The 22,305-nt window shown below is 42.8% G+C and overlaps 1 protein-coding gene across 5 annotated transcripts in view; it reads right to left on the bottom strand.

The window, feature by feature from the left end:
• lepr (leptin receptor) overlaps window positions 1-22,305 on the bottom strand; it is a 109,059-nt gene that overhangs the window by 9,944 nt on the left and 76,810 nt on the right. For 3 of the 5 annotated variants that reach the window (XM_078218425.1, XM_078218427.1, XM_078218426.1), the window contains exons 16-19: window positions 16,006-16,107; window positions 11,185-11,290; window positions 3,954-4,029; window positions 731-1,735 (exon numbers count right to left, since the gene is read on the bottom strand). In XM_078218425.1, the coding sequence (XP_078074551.1) occupies window positions 866-1,735; window positions 3,954-4,029; window positions 11,185-11,290; window positions 16,006-16,107 (1,154 nt within the window). In that variant the 3' untranslated portion in view covers window positions 731-865. Of the gene's footprint in view, window positions 1-730; window positions 1,736-3,953; window positions 4,030-11,184; window positions 11,291-16,005; window positions 16,108-22,305 lie in introns of those variants that run through there. The other 2 variants (XM_078218428.1, XR_013498534.1) reach the window with 2 other exon arrangements.

The following is a 22,305-nucleotide window of genomic DNA, read 5'->3' as shown; positions in this document are numbered from 1 at the left end:
GCATGTGCATGGCAGATGCAGTATAATGTGGATAAATGTGAGGTTATCCACTTTGATAGCAATAATAGGAAGACAGATTATTACTTGAGTGGGTGTAAATTGAGCGAGGTGGTTACTCAATGAGATCTTGGAGTCCTTGTGCATCAGTCGCTGAAAGCGTGCAAATACAGCAGGCAGTAAAGAAGGCAAATAGTATATTGGCCTTCATAGCGAGAGGATTTGAGTATAGGGATAGGGATGTTTTGCTGCAATTGTATAGGGCATTGGTGAGGCCACATCTGGAGTATTATATGCAGTTCTGGTGTCCTTATCTAAGGAAGGATGTCCTTGCTATAGAAAGAGGACAGAGAAGGATTACCAGGCTGATTCCTGGAATGGCAGGTCTGCCATATGAGGAGAAACTAAGTGAGTTAGGACTATATTCACTGGAGTTTAGAAGAGAGAGAGGGGAGCTCATAGAAACTTATAAAATTCTAACAGGGTTAGACAGGGTAGACTCAAAGAATGTTCCCAATGGTGGGGAACCCCAGAACTAGGGGTCATAGTTTGAGGATAAGGGATAAACCTTTTAGAACTGAGGTGAGAAGAAACTTCTTCACCCAGAGAATGGTGAATCTGTGGAATTCACGACCACAGAATGTAGTTGAGGCCAAAACGTTGTGTGATTTCAAGAAGAAATTAGATATATCTCTTGGGGCTGAAGGGATCAAGGGATATGAGAGGAAGGAGGGGGGATCAGGAATTCGAATTCAATGATCAGCCTTGATCAAAATGAATGGCAGAGCAGGCTCGAAGGGCCGAATGGCCTACTCCTGCTTCTAGTTTCTATGTACAATACAATACAATTCTTACAAAGACAAAAACTTCAATCAATTGCAGGCAAACCTTTATGGTTAGATGATGTTTGATCTTCTGTTTCGGTTATTTTTGAATGCTTATATGTTTTTGTATGAAACTGAGGCATATATGACCTGAGGGCCACCTGTGGAGAATGACCTTCATTAAGGCTGAATTTCAGCAATGAATCCAGGTAAGATATTGAATAGATTTCAGATGGATGCTGAAACTCCACTGACAAATAATTTTCCAGAAATGGCGACTCTTCGACATTGTGTCTTGTGGTATCACAGTTTATATTATTCTCAATTGAAGTCTGTCTTAAGTAGCAAAAATCCACTTCTTGGTCATTTCCATAATGAAGGACTTTATTTTCTTGGTCATGAGGTTCAGAGAAGCCCTCTGAAGAAATAATAGAATGCGACTTGGTTTCATCAGTTTGTATTAGCTGCAAGAGAGCCTGGTTTTGAAGTTCCCATTGATTGTTAGCCTCATTACCTGAAGTATCAGTCTCATTATCTGAATACATGCCTTCATCCAAATAGCTGTTCATGCATTTTTGCTTTTTGCAGAGAGAATCTACTTCTACACCCATCACAATCTTGGAATAGTCAATGTTCGACTGCCTTGTGTTCTGTGCATAAATGGTTTCCACATTGTCTACCATTTTATCATGTGCATCTTCACTTTCATGAAGTGCATTAACACTGGACATATCTGGAGAAAGCTCTGAAATGACTTCATCGACAGAATCCAAAGCAATTACATCTTTGTCTTCTTTAAGTTGCGTTATCTCTTCTACGATGGCCACAGCAAATATTTCTGGCTCTACAAGGAGTGGGACAACAGGTATCATTCCTTCCTGGTGTTTCCCAAAAAAGTTTGCAATTGTCCCAGACTGCAAAATGAAAGACAAGATGATCTTTAAAGCCTTGGATTTACAAATAGAAGCTAGACACACATCAGTTATAGTTGGTGCTAATGTCCATATATTTTGGTTCTACAAGTAGTTGACCAATAGCCATTATCCGTACCACTTTTTAAACTAATTATGTTCCATTCAGATAGTATTTCGGGTGTTATATATCATATTTTATTTAATCTTCCACCATCATGTTCACACATTGGATCAGAATAATGGAAAAAATTAAATGTAAACTATTCGATAACTGAACAGATGAGCTAAAGTATCAGGTTATAGCCTACCTAGGAAGGATATTTCATTAAGAAATGACTTTTATTGACTTTAGATTGATGATGTACCATTAGTGGAAAAAGAGCAGAATTCCTACTTCTAACAGCTCATTACCATTGTAAAAGGGCAATTAATAGCATGCTCTGGTGGTGTTCAACTTTATGTAAGTACTGAAAGCTACCATCAGAAGTAGCAGCAAAACACGTACAGGCTTCCTTCCTACTGACTTCCCAATATATCCAAAAGCTGACAACTGGGACAGCACTGGGAGAGGGAGTCATTCTTGAACCCCTGTCTTTCGGTACCACATAAAAGCAATTTTAGTGCAGGAGCCTCAGCAGCCTGCTACAAAGTGTAGTTAGACTAATATGGCTAGAAATTTGACTCTGTGTTGCCAGGCCTTTCATTGCTCTAGGTGCCATTTTATATCCAAAATAGCATCTGCTCCGTGGCACATAACTCTGATGAAGGCCACATAGGTGCCATTTTGGTAAGGAGAAAACAAGAGGTATCCTTTACCCACAGAAGAGGCAGGCATTAGGCTTTTAATGCATGCTAGAATGCCTGTTTCTACTTCCTATTGTACCTTTGTTTGTCTTATGCTAGCCAGCAGCAGTGCTGATTGCATCTGAGGGAAGAAAAAAGGGTCAATGTTCACCATAATCCCTGTCTTGAGATTTCTGAACTTGCTCCCGACTCTGGCCTTCAGGAACCTCCAGATCTCCCCCAACCTCAACTTCCAACTCACCGTTGATCTCACTTCAAAGCTCAACCAAAAATATTGCAGATGCCGCAGTGCTTTGTCCTGGTCTCCTAGTTCTCCCACATTGATCACACTTCAAGGCTTGGCCATTTCTCCTCAAGGCCCTTATCTAAGCCTCGGTACAGAAACCTGTGTGGGCTCCAGTCGGTGCATCATCTATATAATGATATTTGAAGCCCAAAATTCCAGCTCCTCTGACACCGCCGCCCCCCCCCCCCCCCCCCATTTAAGTTCACACTGCAGGTGAGGTTGGCATATTTCTAAGGTTTCAATCTGTATAACTGATTTTAAAGGTAAAGGAATAGACCTCTTTTTAATGGATCTTTGGAGTTTTGGATGCGTTATCTGTGGTTAGTCTCTAATGAATTGATGGGTTGAAAACTTGGCTGCAATGATGGACTCAGGATTCAGAGATTAAGGTTCTGGAACCACTATGTGTCATTTTGTAGTCAACAGTTGGGATAATATGGGGGTGGCAGGGGAGTAGGCTGGGAAATTCCAAAAAGGAAGCATAGCCTTTCTCCAACAACTTTTATTTTGATAGGGATCAAACTAGTTGGCAATTAAAAATTAAGCATTTATTTAATGTCTAATTGCAATTCACTTACTGACTCATTTCCAAACCAAATACCCAAATACTCACTCTATGCTGAGCAGTTATGTGATTTCAATTGATTTGAGAAAACTGATTACAAAATGTGAGTAAAATTGCTCAAGAGTGCAAGAATGTTGTTTCAATTTAAGAAATGTTTATGACATAAGAGGTTATATTCAATTAGAAAAATGTTTACACTGATAATTTAATACAACTTTCTTGACTGGATTGTTGTATTTTAATCAATTCCAGATCTAGGTTAGGTTGCATCTAAATTGTCTTAGCTCATCAATTAAACTATTCCATCCTAATCAACACCAGGTACATATTAATCTCTACACAATCACCATAAATCTTTTTTTCTGCGTAATCATTTCTTGTTAACCATTATTCTCAGTGCAATAAATGCTTATTAATCTCTACGCAATCATTCTCAAGTAGGCATTAATCTCAATTTAATCAGTCTCAGGTAAGCATCAATTTCTGTAATCAGTTTTATGTGTTCATTATTTATTATGCTTACATAATAAAAATTCAAAGAACATAAAAAGTAAAAAGCCCACCTTTTTAAAGTCAACTCCTTGAGCCCAAGAGCATTTGTTGGGATTAGGAACCTCTTTCCAGACAAGATTTCTTATTCTGAATGCAAAGAACAGTAGTTATTAATTCATCACACCTCAGGCACAAATTCTTAAAACTTTTGTTTTAACAATCTAATCAGAAGTAATGAACTAAAATCCGTCTTTATATGACAACTACAACTCATTCAATTTGTCCAATAAACAAGGAAGCACACACACGGCTGAATTTTCCATTTTTGAAATTAAGTCCCATGGCACATTCCCACTTGTCAGAATGGCAGGGTTTCACTCCTGATTCCGCACTCGGAAGCACATTAATTCACAGCGGTGAGTATCCCTCCAAATCACAAGGCGGGTCTGGAATTGATTCATCTGCCCTGCACTTACCTAATAGTGTCGAAGGTTTGCGCACCATATTTAAATGCCATCTGAGTACACACATTTCATTTTCTCCTGTCCTGGTATCTTCAGGAGAACTACAGAAATGGCTGCAAATAAAAAGAAGGCTGCACCCAGTTTCTGCCACAACCCCTCCAGGCCTTGTTAAGAGGAATGCAACAAAACTGGAATGTCCTCTATCCCAAGGATGGCTTGAAGAAGCATATCAGCCTCACTTTTCTGACCTGGGAGGCCAGAGCAACCTGGTTCAGCACGATAGGCCACTGAAGCTGGAATGCTATCCAATGCAGGAAAAGGATGAATAATCTAATCCATCCCTCCAGGGAAAATCCACCTTCAATGTCCTCCAATCTCTCACTCTCATCATAGCATCACATAACTCAAAAGGTTACACTCTCTTGGGATGGAGCTGAATTTGGGAACATGCATGGCCTTCTGTGTGTCATGAGCTCCATGCCACCCCCACCCCCAGAAAGGCCTAAGCATAGAATTTGTGCAGCATGACAGCATTAAAGGTTTGGTGATATCAAAGTATATGTGTGGCAGTCAATGCTGATATTTGACCCCCACTAATGTGTGAGACAGCAGAAGAATGTAGCCTTTTGAGTTACATGACCTTGTGCCACACAGGTGCCAGGCAACATCCATCTCCAACGAGAATCTAACCACCAGCTTTTGATATTCAATGGCATTACCGTCACTGAAACCCCCACTATCAACATCCTGGGAGTAACCATTGACTAGAAAACTAAACTGGACCAGCCATATAAATACTGTGGTTACAAGAGGAGGTTTAGTGGCTAGGGATCCTGTGAAGAGCAACTCACGCCCTCACACCCCAAAACCTTTCCACCACCTACAAGGCACAACGCAGGAGTGTGGTGGAATATTCACCCCTTGCATGGATGAGTTTAGCTCCAACAACACTGAAGAAGCTTGACAACCCATGACAAAATCACTGCTTGATTGCTACACCTTGCACAAACATTCACACCCTCCACCACTAACATACAGTAGCAGTAGTGTGTACGATCTACAATATGCTCCACAGGAACTCACCAAAGCTCCTTAGACAGTACCTTCCAAACTCATGACTACTACCATTTAGAAGGGCAAGGGCAGCAGACACAGAGGAACACCATCACCTGGATGTTCCCCTCCAACCTCTCACCATCCTGACTTGGAAATATATTGTTATTTCTTCACTATTGCCAGATCAAAATCTTGGAAGTCCCTCACTAATGGCATTGTGAGTGTACCTACACCTCAGATACTGCGGCACTTCAAGAACAATCAGGGATGGGCAGTAAATTCTGGCCTAACCAACCAACCAGATCTCATAAATTAACAAAAGGAGACACCCACTGGGAGCACACCATCCCTCCAACCCAGCATTGTGGCGTTCCACTGGCATCACAGTGAAACCAGTGCAACACTCTCTCAGGTAGGCTGTGGATGTTGCATACATCTTGAAGCTGCGAGCCAAGTGAGGTCTGACCACTGCACACCACTCTCTTTCAAATGTGAATTCCTGCTGACATGATGCAAGATTGGAAGATGCCACATAATTCTTTGAGAAGCAAATTTAATGAGCATTTGTGAGATGGTAATGAAGAGAAATGGCGTTCACGTGACTTGTCAGCAGGATACCCGACCTGCCATTAAAGTATGTCGGGAGAATTGGAAATTTGTTTCACACAGGTGGGAATCTGATTTTCTGTCCCATTCCAAATTCCACACTCACACCCTCCACAAAACCTGTCGTGGGCATGAAGGGTAAATTCCACCCATAGCATGCTCAAACAAAGTCAGTATAGTTTTATAAAAGGGAAATCATATTGGACAAATCTAATGTAATGTTTTGAGGATATAACCAGTGGGATTGATAAAGGGGAGCCAGTAGAGGTAGTATATTTGAATTTCCAGAAAGTATTCGATAAAGGGCCACACAAAAGGTTGCAAGATAGGTGCCAATGGATTTGGCAGTAATATGAACAGAGGATTGATTAACAGACAGGAAGCAAAAGAGAATATATATAAAAGGTCAAATTTTCATGTTGGCAGGCTGTGACTAGTGAAGTGCCACAAGGATCAGTGCCACAAGGATCAGTGCTGGGGTCTCAGCTACTTACAATCTATGTTAATAACTTAGATGACGAGACAGGGAGTAATGTCTTTAAGTATGCTTATGATACAAAGCTAGGTGGAAATATGCATTGTGAGGAGGACAGGACACAGAGAGGCTGCAAAGGGATGTAGAGAAGTTAACTGAGTAGACAACAAGATGGCAGATGGAATATTATGAGAGCAAGTGTGAGGTATTCACTTTGGTTAGAAGAATAAAGGACAGAAATTTTTTAAAAGGTCTGAAACATGTAGATGTTGATGGTCGAAGAAATGTGGGTGTGCAGAGAGTTAGCATGAAGGTACAGCAAGCAATTAGTACAAGAATAAAGAGGTCTTGTTTTAATTGTTTAGGGCTTTGGTGAGACTACACCTGCAATATTGCATGCAGTTTTGGTCTCCATATTTAAGGTAGGATGTACTTGCATTGGAGGCAGTACAGCAAGGTTCACTAGATTAGTCCCTGGGATGAGAGTGTGCCTTGTGACGAGAGGCTACGTAAATTGGGCCTATATTCTCTGAGGTTTAACATACAAAATTCTGAAGGGAATCAAACCCATTGACAAGGATGTTACAGTTGTTGTCTGGTGTACTGACCTCTACCTTGCACAGCCAACCCACAGATACTTCTTCCTACCTCCACCTGGAACAGACCCCCAACCGAACATCAAGTAATTGGTTCCAGTATTGTCACTGACCTCACCCCATCTGGAGATCTGCCCTTAGTTTTCCACCTCACAGGCCCCAACCTCAAACAACCCACTTCTACTTTGTTTCCAAAATCCATAATCAATACAGTCCTGGTAGATCCATCATTTCAGTCTGTTCCTGACCCATTGAACTTATTCTTCTTATCTTGACTCTATTTGTTTTCCCCTTGTTTAATTTCTTCCCACATATATCAATGACCTTTCTGATACCCAGTATCATTTCAACAATTTCTAATTTACTGGCCTGAACTGCCTCCCCTTTACCAATCTCTCTACTTCTCCATCCCCCACCAGGATGGTCTAAGGGCTGTCTGCTTCTTCCTTAAACTGGCGCTCAACTAGTCCCCATCCACTACCACCCTCGCTGAACTTGTTCTCTCACTGAACAATTTCTCCTCCTACTCATCTCACTTACTCCAAATAAAAGGAGTTGCTATTACGGGTACCCACATGGGTCTGAATTACACTGTCCATTTCTGGTGTTTGTGGAACATTCCTTTGTTTCAGTCGTACTCAGTTGCCCTCCCCTATCTCATTTTGCGGTACATTGATGACTGTACCAGTGCCATTTCCAGCTCTCACCCAGAACTGGAGAACGTAATCAACTGTGTTTCCAATTTCCTCTCTCACCTTCACCTGATTCATTTCTGACACTTCCTTTCCCTCCCTCAACTTCTCTGTCTCCATTTCCGTGGCCGGACTGTCTACTAATATTCAATTAAAGCCCACAGATTCCCACAGTTACCTTGACTACATTTCCTCAGACTCTACCTCCTGTAAGGATCTATTATATTCTCCCAGTTTTTCCATCTCCATCAAATCTGATGATGTAACCTTCCACAACAGTGTTTCTGGTATGTCTTCCTTTTTTCCTCAACTGAAGATCCACTCCCCCTCCCCCACACCCTATGGTTGACAGGCCCTGAACCATTTTCCACATTACTGCTCTCACCACTTCCCCTCCCTCCCAGAACCATGATAGATGTCCACTTGTTCTCACTTTCTTCCCCACTATCCTCCACATTCAAAAGGTCATCATGGCCCTTTCTGCCACTTCCAGCAAGATGTCACCACCAAACACATCTTCCTTCCCCCCCCCCCCCCTCATCAGCATTCTGTAGGAACCATTCCAGAGACACCCAGGTCCACTTCTCAATTGCCACCAACATCTCATCCCTTTTCCATGCAATTGGAGAGGGTCCTTTTATCTCCTCTCCATCACCATCTAAGACCCCAAACAGTTCTTGCAGATGAAGCAGTGATTTATTTGTACTTAATTCAATTTAGGCCACTGTAATCATTGCCCACAATATGACCCTCTCTACACAGGGGAGGCTAAATGCAAATCAGCTGACTATTTTGTGGAACACCTCTGTTCAGTGTGCAATGGTTGCTTGTGCCTTTAATTCACCACCTTGCTCTCACGCTCATATTCCTGTCCTTGGCCTGCTGCAATGTTCCAGTGACGTTCAATACAAACTGAAGGAACAGCATCTCATCTTCTGGGGCAGTACTTTGCAGTCTTCTGGACTCAATGCTGAGTTCAACAATTTCAGACCATGAACTCAGTCTCCCACGTTGATTCTTTTTTTTGTTATGTTTCGGTTTGAATCTTGTTTTTCATGTTTTTGCTTTTGGACAGAGATGGTTATTATTCATGCTCACTCACTCTCGACAAATGCCTTTGCCTTTCGTTCTTGATGTCTTTATCATTTAATCTCTCCTGCCCTCTACCCTATTGTAGACCTCTCGGGCCTGATTTTACCATTGCGTTGCGCCAATTTTCGGGTGCGAAAACTTGGTAAAGTCGGGCATGAGGCGAGTAGCGTGATCCGCGCCCACCTCCACACCAATTCCCCTTTTACCAAGGCCCGAAACTGGACGCGATCGGGACTGCACCCGAAACGGGTGCAATGTCAATTTAAATGTATTTACATGCATTTAAATTGACTTAATGGGCTGGGCACCCAAACTTACCTGCATTTCCCCCTTTACCATCATGTTTGCCCATCCGGAGCATCCAGACATGCTCGGTAAAAGTCTGTTTCGGGCGCTCCAGCTGCTGAAGAGGTATGTTCAGAGCTTCCGGCGGCTCTCTAACTCAGATCGGTGGTGGGGGGGGTGAAGGGAGGAAGGTGGGCCAGAACCTTCTCTGGTGGTGGTGAGGGAGGGGGTGGGAAGCCAGATCATTCTCTGGTGGGGGTGGGGGAGGCGGAGGGGGGCCAGATCGTTCTCTGGTTGGGGAGGGGGGAGCGAGGAGGTGGGAGGCCAGATCGTTCTCTGGTGGGGGAGGGAGGGGGAGGTGGAGGGAGGCCAGATCATTCTCTGGTGGGGGGTGGGGGGGAGGGGAAGAGGAGGGCCAGAACGTTCTCTGGTGGGGGTGAGGGAGGTGAAGGACCAGATCATTCTCTGGTGAGAAGGGGAGGAGGAGGGAGGCCAGATATATCTCTGGTGGGGAGGGGGGGGGGTGGGAGGAGGGAGGCCAGATCATTCTTTGGTGGGGATGGGGGGGGGAGGAGAAGGGAGGCCAGATGTATCTTTGGTGGGAGGGGGGGGGGGGGTGGATGAGGAGGGAGGCCTGATCATTCTCTGGTGGGGGGAGGGCCAGATCGTTCTCTAGTTGGGGGAGGTGGGGGGGAGAAGGTGGGTCAGATCATTCTCTGGTGGGGAGGGCGGGGAAGGAGGAGGAGAACCAGATCGTTCTCTGGTGGGGAGGGGGGCGGGAGGAGGATGGCCAGATGTATCTCTGGTGGGGGGGGGGGCGGGGGGGGGGTCAGGGAAGGGGGGTCTGCTGCCACTTTGCGGGTGATCGGTGGGGGGAAGTGGGGCAGGGGGTCGCAATCGGTCTGGGTAGCGGGGGGGTGTGGGTGGATAAGGGGGGACAGTTATGTTTTGGGGTGGGGCGATGTCTGTGGGGGCCATCGCTCCCGGGCCACTTTTTGCTATATATTTTTTCTGTGCATGCGCATTTGAAGGCTTTTGAAGCAGCATTTTGGGCACGATAAGCCTCACCCACAGCACGATTCAGATTTGCGACTTTTTGTTCAGGCTGCGTGCGTATGGGGGCGCCTGAGAACAGGGTTCACAAGTCAGATCTGAATCACACCCAGATTCAGCACTTAGAATCAAAATGGTAAAATCGGGCCCCTCATTTTGTTCTTCCTTCCCCTCCCCATTCTGACAACATAGAATTCATCACAGTTTTAACCTCCTTCAGTTCTGAAGAAAAGTCATATTCAACTCGAAACATTCACTGACACAGAAAATGCTGGAAAATCTCAGCAGGTCTGACAGCATCTGTGGAGACAGAATAGAGTCAATGCTTCTAGTCTGGATGACCCTTCATCAGATGACTGAAGTTGGGATACAGGTCCACCATGATCTTCCTGAATGGTGGAACAGATTTGAAGGGCTCAATAGTCTACTGAAGTTCCTATGTTCCAAAAATCAGTGAAAACCGCTTTGGTGAAATTGCAAACTGTTAATAAATATTTAAGTGATAATTTTCTACTTTTTTCCCATAAGTTAGGTTTATCACTTGTGTTAGGATCTGGGCGATATTGGGAAGATTCCACATTTATTATGTCCTATCCTAAGCTGTGGTCGGCCTTCTCCTTGAAACATTGCATTCCTTGTTGTCATGGTTCTTATAAAATAGTGAAATGTAGATCCTAGTAACTGTAGTAAAATAGTAACTCCTGTCAGAAACCTCACAATATCTATGCAAAACCTAACTTAGTCTTAGAGTTTTAAAAAAATTTCAGCTGCTGAAAACCATCAAAAACTCAAAAACCCACATTTCTTCGTGATAGCTGCACCCATTTCAAAATCCCAACCCAAAGAATCAATGCATGACAGTTTGTTGTCTCAGAGTCTTTGAATTACTCTATAAATCAACATCAGAAAATTAACAATTTCAGCCCAAATGCAAGTAAATTTGAAGACTTTAAAATTTCTGTATCCAAGAGTTTAAAACGTACCTGTGCTTAGATATTAGAAAGGTTCCAATCAATAAAACCGATGATAAAAATACAAGTGGTAGAATAACTGTCTGCATTCCATCATTGTTAGCCCTCGCCAACTCTCCTAAAGGAGAAATAGTATTTGGCATGTCATTATCTAATACAGGAAAATACAAGGGAGTCCATTAGCTTCTCAGAGCCATTAAATACTAGGTGATGGTTATTAAATAAAATCAATAGGAACTTTCCCCGGATAACTACAGCATTGTCCTCTTACAAACCAGAATGGTTCAATCTCTGGCTTGAGCACTGATCACGGAGGTGGCAGTGCGAGTGTTCCAATTGACACCAACAGCTATAATTTGGAGAAGTGAGGAAATCAGTTCCTAGTGTTTGATGTCAAATGGCATCACGGTTAAATTCTGTCGCGGTATCTCTCAGAGTCAAAAGAGCTTGTTCGTTCTTACTGTCGATCTCACAAATGAAGAATGGTTCCTTGGGCGAGTTAACAGAAGGTCTCTGGGATCTGTGAAACCCACCATAAGTCAGTGGCTTCAGGAGAAAAATGGGAGGGTGATCACACTATCAAGTACCCATATCATAATGTGAATGCAATGTATGTTTCAGAGACATACACCTCAATATGCGGAACACATTTAAAAAAAAATCAGCAGCATGTATTACCAAAATGTACAACACCAACCCATGAGTCATGATAGCGTATAGCATTATAGGATTTGTCACATGGAGAGGAATATAATGCCATAGAATGAATCATATTGCTATAGTTACAATGTTACAATGCAGTGATGCACAATCTGGTCCCATTTTATTATCTTCAGGCTTCTGCAGATTTGCACTCCCTTTATTATCTGCTTTAAAATATATAATTAAATTACACACCAGCACATTCCAATGCTGTAACTTAAAAGTTTTTTGTGACCTTTGTAAGGTACTCAAATTTTTCTCTTTCTTTCTCAGTTATGTTCCCTGCTTATAAGGAAATCTTTAAATCCTGTAACACAGTGCTAACCTTCCCACCATTCTATAAATGCAAAGCATAGTGAAATCCAAATATATGTTTGGTGGTTTTTTCCTGTTTGTTAAGTTTAAGAGTATTGATGATATTAAAAGGTTTCCAGTGCCAAAAGTAAACAATTCCAAGCTCAGGTATTGTTGATTTTATTTCAGAATTAATCTAATGGTTGTGAAGCATTTTGGAACATTGTGAGGACATGGAAGGCGCTATTCTTATGTTCTTATATTGGCACTCAGGATGACTGAGGTGATAAATTGAAAAAAAGTTGTCACTTTATACTGCATCAATGTGCTCCATTTCAACTCAATATGGCCTCTCTGCTCTGATTTCACTACTCCCATGTCCTCATATTCTGTCTAAATTCAGTCTCCACAACTAAGGCATTACACTGGTCTCCCTACTCCCATGGTCTTAATCATTGACATGGCCATTCTTTACCATTTTCTTGCATGTCTCAACACCCTATTCCCTTCAAATCTTGGCTCTCTCAAATCCAAGCAGAGTTCATCATTCCCAGTCATACAGAGAGCTATCTTTTTGTTTCATAATTAAAATTAATTCATTGTATGACCTTAATGGGTGTCTGTTTAAGGCAATCAGCATCTAAAAAGTGAACCCTTCACAGTGCTACATGCATCATTTAGATTGGTCAAGTATTGTGAAAGAGAGATCATAGAATCCCTAAAGTGCAGAAGGAGCCCATTCGGCCCATCGAGCCTGCATTGATAACACTCCCACCCAGTCCCCATAACCCCACACATTTACCCTTTTAGTCCCCCTGACATTAAGGGGCAATTTAGCATGGCTAATCAACTTAACCCACACATCTTTGGACATTGGGAGGAAACCGGAGCATCTGGAGGAAACCCACAGAGACACGGAGAGAATGTATAAACTCCACACAGACAGTGACCCAAGGCCAGAATTGAACCCGGGTCCCTGGCACTGTGAGGCAGCAGTGCTAACCACTGTGTCGCCCTGGGTTTCACAGATTTAAGAATTAAATCAATAAAATATATTTTTTAACATTCAAACAAGATAAAAGATAGATGGGGAGAAAATCCAAGCAGTAGCTATTTGAATCATATCATACTAAGTAGGTGAGAAAATGAGACTAAAAATTAACAACACCTCTGACTGTTTCTGGCAGGAGGTCGAATCCATTAAATCAAGGGCTCCCTAAAAAAATTGAACAGGTTGGCAAGTGAGCTATTCCATTCCATTCACGATTTTGTTCCCACTACCAAACAGCTTTCAAGTCAAATTTGGATCGATTAATGAGATAGTTCAAGCAAGCAAGGTATTGGATAATCCCTCAATGTGGCAATAAATTCCCTATGCCCCTGCAGCCAGCTGCCAAGTGTCGAGAGGGAATGTGCAGCCATGACTTTGCCCTCTGATTTACCTGGCGGCACTGCAAACCCGAAGCCTTTTCTTTAGCTGCCTCTATTTGAGTCCGAAATGATGATTCAAGTGAAAATATGTAATTGAAATAATCAGAAGTTCAGCTTGGCAATTCCCACTTTGTGGCTTTAAAAGTTAAATAGCTATTCCTCAGCAACACTGCAGACTCCTGAAACTAAGGGCTACGTTGTTTGCTATTTCTGCATTTCTAATGAATGGTACTTTGTTCGATGATTCTGGATGAGTCAGCTTTCTGGAATTAAATCACAATATAAAAATACCTGATTTCTGCAATGTTCCAGCACCTGCGTTTCTTTTGAAAGAAAGATTAAGCTTTACTAATGCATTATCTTAATCTTTAATTTAAAGATAATGTTGTTTTACCGGTTATGATAATAATCCAGGTTGCTCGGCACAACCATTTAAACCTTTGCTCTGCTTCCACTATGTTTGTACAGTAATTTGACTTCTGCTACAATCAAAGCAATCATGAGTGCCTGGAGCCAGGATATGACTAATGCCTCATTTAGTAATAAATTAGGCTTCAGATTCACTTTTAAATCCCTCCACTTGTTGCACATATTTATACCCAAGTGCTTCTGGTGCACAGTTTTACCTAATTATTTTACTAAAATACCAGGTTTAATTGGTCCTTGCACAGTGGATAAAACAGAGAAAAACCATCCTGCAAGGTGCAAATTAAACATTGCAGCATGGAAATGGGAAAGGAAGGGGATAGTTGTACTTTCCGGTGTATAATAAAGTCTGGGAGGATGTTAAATTACTGTTCTCAAATGAGATTTATTATTAAGATCCTCTTTGAGGATTGGGCAATTTTGAAAATAGGTCCATTGTGCCTTTTGTTTCGCAGGACACTAGCCTCAATAAATTAGCATCCAAAATCTATTTAATCAAATCAAATTTGTTCTGCAATGCTAGCCAAGGGAAGGTACTAAGAATTGGTATCGGTTTCAAAATTTAAACTCGGAAACAAAAGGTCAAAAAGGAACAAACATTTAACCATTAATGGAAAGTACGAGAGTGAAAATGTTGGATGTGTCTGATGGAGATGAGTATGGGGGTCGGGTCATTGAAACATTACATAGAAACATAGAAAACTACAGCACAAAACAGGCCCTTCTGCCCCACAAGTTGTGCCGAACATATCCCTACCTTTTAGGCCTACTTATAACCCTCCATCCTATTAAGTCCCATGTACTCATCCAGGAGTCTCTTAAAAGACCCTATTGAGTTTGCCTCCACCACCACTGATGGCAGCCGATTCCACTCGCCCACCACCCTCTGTGGAAAAACTTCCCCCTAACATTTCCCCTGTACCTACCCCCCAGCACCTTAAACCTGTGTCCTCTATTAGGTCTCCTCTCATCCTACGCCTCTCCAAGGAGAAAAGACCGAGCTCCCTCAGCCTATCCTCATAAGGCATGCCACTCAATCCAGGCCACATCCTTGTAAACCTCCTCTGCACCCTTTCAATCTTTTTCACATCCTTCCTGTAATGAGGCGACCAGAACTGAGCACTGTACTCCAAGTGGGATCTGATGAGGGTCTTATATAGCTGCATCATTATCCCCGGACTCCTAAACTCAATCCCTCGATTGATAAAGGCCAGCACACCATACGCCTTCTTAACCACCTCCTCCACCTGCGCACCTCCATCACATTCTTCCCATAGTTTGCTATACTCTACACTCTATCCACCCATTAGTCTTCTGAGGTAACATTTACAGTCATGTCTACATGCGAGATCTCCCAGTCACCAGGTTTATTGAATCCTGCCAGTTTTACCTATACATTATAATTTCCTGTATAAGACTTTATGGGTCTGACCTGAGCTAATTCTACAAAAGTATGTTTAAAAGTCACTTCCTAAAGTGAGTGAGGTGACAAAAAAGGAACTGAGGGCTGACAAAATACAAACAGAGAAAGTATGTAATTTATGACATTGGATGTGTATCAAGTGCTGTAATTGGATTGAAGGTTAGATTAAATGGTTTAAGTTATTTTTTTATGGCAGTGCACACTGAATGAAGATTGTGAGAGTGAAAGAGATGGAACAGACAAATGGAGAATGGAAAGGGAAGCAAAACTCAAGGGTCCACTGCATTCCCTTCCTTATTTTGTGTTTGTCCCACCAAATAATTCAACAGCAGCATCAGCTAAAATCTGAGGTTATGCCTTTTATCTGCACAGTTGACTTCTTTTTGACACTTGATTGACATCAAATAAATACCACAGGAGTAAATTTCTTTCCAATTTACCTGTTATACAATTTATTTGAGCATGTGCGTTATACTATCATATTCCCCTCTCTGAAAGGATGTTTCCAGTTACACATCCTGCATTAGACTCCTGCAGGAGTCTTTTAAAAATAATACCTTTACTCTTGATCTTCATATAAAAGCTGCTTGGTTGTCCTTCCCCTTCAGAGAAAATTGGATATACGGTCAGTTGATACTGTATAGATGGAGAAAAATGATCTGTAAGAAGAAAGATAAAGCAATGGAAAACTTGAAGCAGTATTGTTTCAATGAAATACAAATATCACAACACTTAATTTGTATGACATATATACAATCAGATATTTCCCTCTAATGTGATATTCTTGATTTTTAATAAAACAACAATTCTTACAATTAAAAACGGTTTTAAAATGTTAAAACATTTTGAAGGTAATTTCTGAGGAGGTTATGCATACCTATTCTCTTTGCTCTGGCTTATGTTGTTCAAAACTATCAATAAAAAAAATTAAAAGGGAAAAGTCCCCCAGCCAACAATGGCTATAGGACAATTAAAAGATTCTAATTGAAGCTGGAACTAGTGCACTATGGTGAGGAAGGACATATTTTCCTAAATGCATGCCTATATTTTCATCACTGAGGTGGGTAGCGGAAGTCAGGAAAATTCCCGCTCGGTCTGCCCATCTCAGCAGAAAGTTCCCACAAAAATAATTTATTTATTAGTGTCACAAGTCTGCTTACATTAACACTGCAATGAAGTTACTGTGAAAATCCCCAGTCGCCACAGTCCGGTGCATCTTTGGGTACACTGAGGGAGAATTTAGCATGGCTAATGCACCTAACCAGCATGTCTTTCGGACTTTGGGAGGAAACTGGAGCACCTGCAGGAAAACCACGCAAGCACAGGGAGAACGTGCAGACTCCACACAGACAGTGACCCAAGCTGTGCTAACCACCATGCCACCCAAGGGTCTTCATGTAATATAGGATCAAAGCTAAAGTAGTTAGGAAAATAGCTGGGAATGAGGCTGAGGGATAAACGGAAAGGTACAGATTAATATGATAGGATACTCTGTAGGATATGCTGGGACAATAGACTGTCAGCCAAATGAGCCCAACCAGTCAAAAATGTGTAAGAAAGACAGACTTGGATTTTATAATGTGCATTTCACATTTCTGAATGGTTTAGCTATTCACAACCAATTACTGATCTTTCTCTAAAATGTAACAACTATGGCAAATATGGTAACCGAATATCCCACACAGCGAACACCCACAAAAATCAAATGGAATGAACAGCCAGCTAATTTATTTCCATTCTGTTGCTTATGGACTAAACACTAGAAGGAGTCCTTCCTCTTCTCAGATAGTGCTGCAAGATATTTTTGGGAGATGAAATTGGCCCACAGTGGCAGGTTAAACCAGTTGATGATGAATCACCAGTCCATTTTACACCCCACTCAATATTCTTGTCTATTGACTTCATTTTCCATTACTCTTAAAAACCAATCTCACCTTCTTTATATTCATCTAGAATGGCAAATGGAACTTCAATTTAACATTTCTGTTGAAATCTGGTATCTTCACAAATGAAGCACCTTCACACTACTGCATAATACCATCAATCATTTACACAAACACCAATCTGATTGCGACAAATGTACCAAACACAGACACAAATAAGCAAGACATTACACATCTAGGGCTGGATTTTACATGGAGACATAGGGCCCAATTATACCATCAAGTTGCGCCCGTTTTCGGACGCGCAAACTTGGTAAAGTCTGGCGTGAGGCGAGTAGCGCAATCTACGACGGCCTCCCCGCCCGTTCCCCTTTTACCAAGGGCCTAAAATGGCCGTGATCGGCACCGCGCCTGAAACAGGCACGATGGCAATTTAAATGCATTTGAATGCATTTAAATTGAATTAATGGGCTGGATGCCCAACTTTACCAGCACTTCCCCCTTTACCACTGTGTTCGCCCGTCCAGATTCGGCACGAAACATGCATGGTCCGCAAGGGTCTGATTCAGGTGCTCCAGCTTCTGAGGAGGTAAGTTCAGAGCTTCTGGCAGCTCTCTGACTCAGATCAGGGGGTGGGGGAGCGGGGGGGGGGGGGGGGGGGGGGGTAGGTGGGTCAGATGGCTCTCTGGTGGGCGGGGGGGGTGGAGTAGGGAGGCAGGTCAGATGGTTTTCTGGTGGGAGGGGAGGGAGGAACATGGGTCAGATGGCTTTCTGGTGGTGGGGGGGGGGGGGGGGAGGAAGGCGGTCAGATGGCTCTCTGGTGGGGGGGGGGGGAAGGCATGCCAGATGACTCTCTGGTGGCGGGGTGGGGGGGGAGGGGGGAGGAAGGAAGGCAGGTCAGATGGCTCTCTGTTGGGGGGGGGCAGGGGCACGGGTGGTCCGCTGCCACTCTGCGTGCGATCGGTAGGGGGGATTGGGGGGTAGGGGGCCGCGATTGGTCTGTGTAGCATGGGGTAAGGGATAAGTTATGTTGTGAGGGTGGGGAAATGTCTCTGGGGGCCAGGGGGAGGCATTATCCAGCCTATTTATTTTACTGCGCATGTGCAGTTGAAGGCTCTGACGATGCATTAAGCCCCTCCCACAGGCTGTGACGGTGCGTTAAGCCCCTCCCACAGGCTCGGAGGGTGCGTTAAGCTCCTCCCACAGGCTTGGGCAGCGCGATTCAGAATCACTGCTATTTTTTCAGGCAGAGTGTGTATGGGGGCGCCCGAGAACGGGTCTAAAAGTCGGATCTGAAACACTCCCAGTTTCAAGTCCGCCCAGCAATTAGAATTAAAATGGTAAAATAGGGCCCATATTCTCCGCACCCCTCCCAATGATCTTGAACCCACTGACCAGGATTTCACTGGCTCACCCTGCCCATCGATGGGTGGAGCGAGTCGGTAAAATCGCGCGAGAGCCAAGAAACGGCACAGTGGCACAGTGGTTAGCACTGATGCCTCACAACGACAGGGACTTGGGTTCAATTCCGGCCTTGGGTCACTGTCTTGTGGAGTTTGCCCCTTGTTGATCAGTCCCTTGGTCTTCCTTTGCTGAATTCTAAACTGCTCCCAATCCTCAGGTCGGTTGTTTTTCTTAGCCAATTTGTATGTCTCTCCCTTGGATCTAATAGTCTCTCTAATTTCCCTTGCAAGCCGTGGTTTAATCACCTTTCCAGTTTTATCTTTGCGCCAGACAGGAATAAACAATTCTTGCAGTTCACCCATGTGCTTCTTGAATGTTTGCCACTACCGTCATCCCTTTAAGTAACGGTTCCCAGTCTATCATTGCCAACTTGTGCCTCATATAATTGTAGTTTCCTTGATTAAGATTCAGGATCCTGGTGTCAGAATTAACTACATCATTCTCTACCTTGATGAAAAATTCTATCATATTATGGTCGCTCATCCCCAAGGGGTCTCACACAACTAGATTGCCAATTATTCATTTCTCATTACACAATAGCCAGTCTAAAATGGCCTGCTCTCTGGTTGGTTCCTCACTGAACTAATCCAGAAAACCATCCCGTATTCACTCCAGGAGGTCCTCCTCTACAATATTGTAACTAAGAATAAGAGAGAAACTCACAGATTCATGATGGGGGATCCTGGGGGGAAAGTTTGTCTCTGGTTGTCAAGGATGAGGGTGGGAAGTAGTAAAGGCAGACAACAGATTGTCTCAATTTTAGTGGATTCAGATCATAAGAAAACAAATAGGATAATTTAAAATGTGACAGTGAGTTACTCAATTCATTTTCTTTCAGCTCCCTCTCCCCTTTCAACATCCATTCAAGTTTCCTCTGTTTCTTCCTTTCTCCTCCTTGTTTGTTGCTTTGAACAAAACAATAGCACCAATGTGAGGCTATGCCTTCATACCGGAGGTGTATTATCAAGCAATACATAGCTGTTATAACAAAAATGCTTGAGTGTGGAGTGGAATTGTTCTTAAGCTGTTTTGGTTCCTGTGACAAATGTACCTGACTCATGGTAGGAATGAAAATGAAGCATTTAATAAAAGTCTGTCTAGAAAGACAAAACCTCCTGTTATCATAGCGTAGAATCCTCAGCCATTTCCAAACGTCTATCTAGCCTGCAGCATGCAAGATTTCTTGCAAATGAAAGCTCCACTGTTAAGCTATGAACAAATTAGATCCCTACATTATATAATATAAAAGCTCCCCGAGTAGAGGATTATAACCTTCAGCCTCTCTTTCATAAATGGAAGCTTTTTAGCTGCCTAATTTCTGAAAATGTCAGCCAAGGTCATGTAAACACTGGGAAGTAGCGTACCCTACACTCATGTAGGTATTTTCAGTTTAATTCTAATTGCTCATGTGCGGAAGAGTAATCTTCAGTGTCAAAGAAAAATAAATTATTTGTCACCCACCTTACTGTTGTTTGCAACAAAATGTCTCTGGATAGATTATTCCTTTAGAAATTTTCATTCTTGGTATGTATCATCTTTACTTCAGCTTTAGTTCCTCTTATTCTTATTTTTTATATGGACCTGGACTCCTTGAAGCGATACCTTGAATTCGGTTCATTTCCACCTTCATGCTTTCTTGGACATTTATTTTTTGCAGTTAATTTGTTTACTGATCAATATGAGGACTGCTGGGTAATGTTAGATATTTTCACTTCTAACTCTTTGGCAATCCCTATGTGCGTGAAAGTCAAGCGCCACACATCCCAGATGTGGTGTTAAGCTCCCTATGCTGTTCCAACATTGTAACAAAAAGGAAAGATACAAGAGAATTTCACAAGCAATTTATGTCTTAAAAATGTATATTTCATGTTGTTTAAATGTAATCTAAATTCACTATAACATATTTTAAATATAGAACAGAATAAAATGAATAAAATACAATTTCTTCAAATAAATGTGCCAAAGGGGAAAGCGATAAAGTTCAAGAATTCAGATAGTCTGGTGGAATAAGCATAGATGGAATTTAATGCAGAGAAATTTGAAGTGATTAATTTTGGTAAGAAGAATAAGATCAAATTAAGGATACTATTTTAAAGTGGATGCAGGAGCAGAGGGACCTGGAGGTATATGTGCACAAATTGTCAAAGATGATAGGGCAGGTTTAGAAAGCATAGTTACAGTATTTCTTCTGGATGGTACACAGAGTAACCGCATTGTGTTGCTGGTGGAGGAAGTAGATGTTTAAGGTGGTGGGTGCGGTGCAAAACAAGTAGGCTGCTTTGTCTTGGATGATGTTAAATTTCTTGAGTGGTGTTAGAGCTACATACATCCAGACAAGTGGAGATCACTCCATCACACTCATTACTTGTACCTGGTCGATGGTAGACTGACTGAATCAAGAGGTGAATCACAGAATACCCAACCTTTGACCTGGAATGTAGCGGCAATATTTATGCAGATGTTGATATTGGGGGATTCAATGATGGTAACGCTATTAAGTGTTAAAGGGAAGTGGTTAGACTCCAATATTGATGATGGTCATTTCCTGTCACTTGGGTAACACGAATGTTGCTTACCACTTACCATCCTCTCAAATGCCTTCACATCCTTCCTAAAGTGTGCTGCCCAGAATTGGACCCAGTTCTCCAGTTGAGGCCCAACCAGTGTTTTATGAAGGATCACTGGTGCAGCGGGCCGAGATACTCAAGCGGAGGCTGTGTAGTGGGCTTCCAGCTGAGCGCCATTTTCTCCGTGTGACTCCGGCCACCGGATTTCCGGTGCTGTCAGTGCCACGCCAGAAATCGGCGTGGAGCTGTACAAATTATTCAAACGAAGATTTAAATCTCATGAGCGAGCCAAGGACTGAAGTCTCTGGGCCCGTTAGCCTCTCCCCCTCCTGCCAGGAGTGGTTCATTCCAACGGCAGCCCAACCCCACTGGAGTGAAGGGGAGGTCAGGGGTAAGGGGAGGGATCCCCCGTGGGGCATTGCCAGCTTGGCAGTGCCAGCCTGACCCCCTGACACCGCCCAAGGGGTAAGGTGTCAATGCCCAGGGGGCATCCTGGTACTGCCTACTGGGCATCGGGCAGTGCCAAGAAAGAGAGCTGGAATGGAGAAGTGGAAAAATAGAAGTGAAAAAGAAGGATGATAAAATGGATGAATGAAATGAAATGAAATGAAATGGAATAAAATAAATGGAAATGGGTGAAGGTGGAGGAGAGAGTTTATCCTTTGAAGTTATTGAACTCTACGTTCAGTCCAGAAGGCTGTAAAGTGCTGGAAACATTTGGGATGATTTTCTGACCTCACCGCGCCTGGTGCAGATTGCGCTGATCCTGAAAAATAGCGTGCAAGCCTAAAACCCAGTTCCATGCCCAAACCCAACACTTTGCAATCGTTCAGGTCCCTTTCTATTGGTGAAAGCCGGATCACACCCAGAAAGGACACAAGGCTGATTAGCATGAGATTGCCTGGATTTCAATCTCATTAGTTAGTTTGGTATGTGATCGTCC

The sequence above is a fragment of the Mustelus asterias genome, chromosome 8, assembly GCF_964213995.1.
Source record: "Mustelus asterias chromosome 8, sMusAst1.hap1.1, whole genome shotgun sequence".
Lineage (NCBI taxonomy): Eukaryota > Metazoa > Chordata > Chondrichthyes > Carcharhiniformes > Triakidae > Mustelus > Mustelus asterias.
Note: the sequence above shows the minus strand (reverse complement) of the source record. Positions and strands in the feature narration are given on the sequence as shown.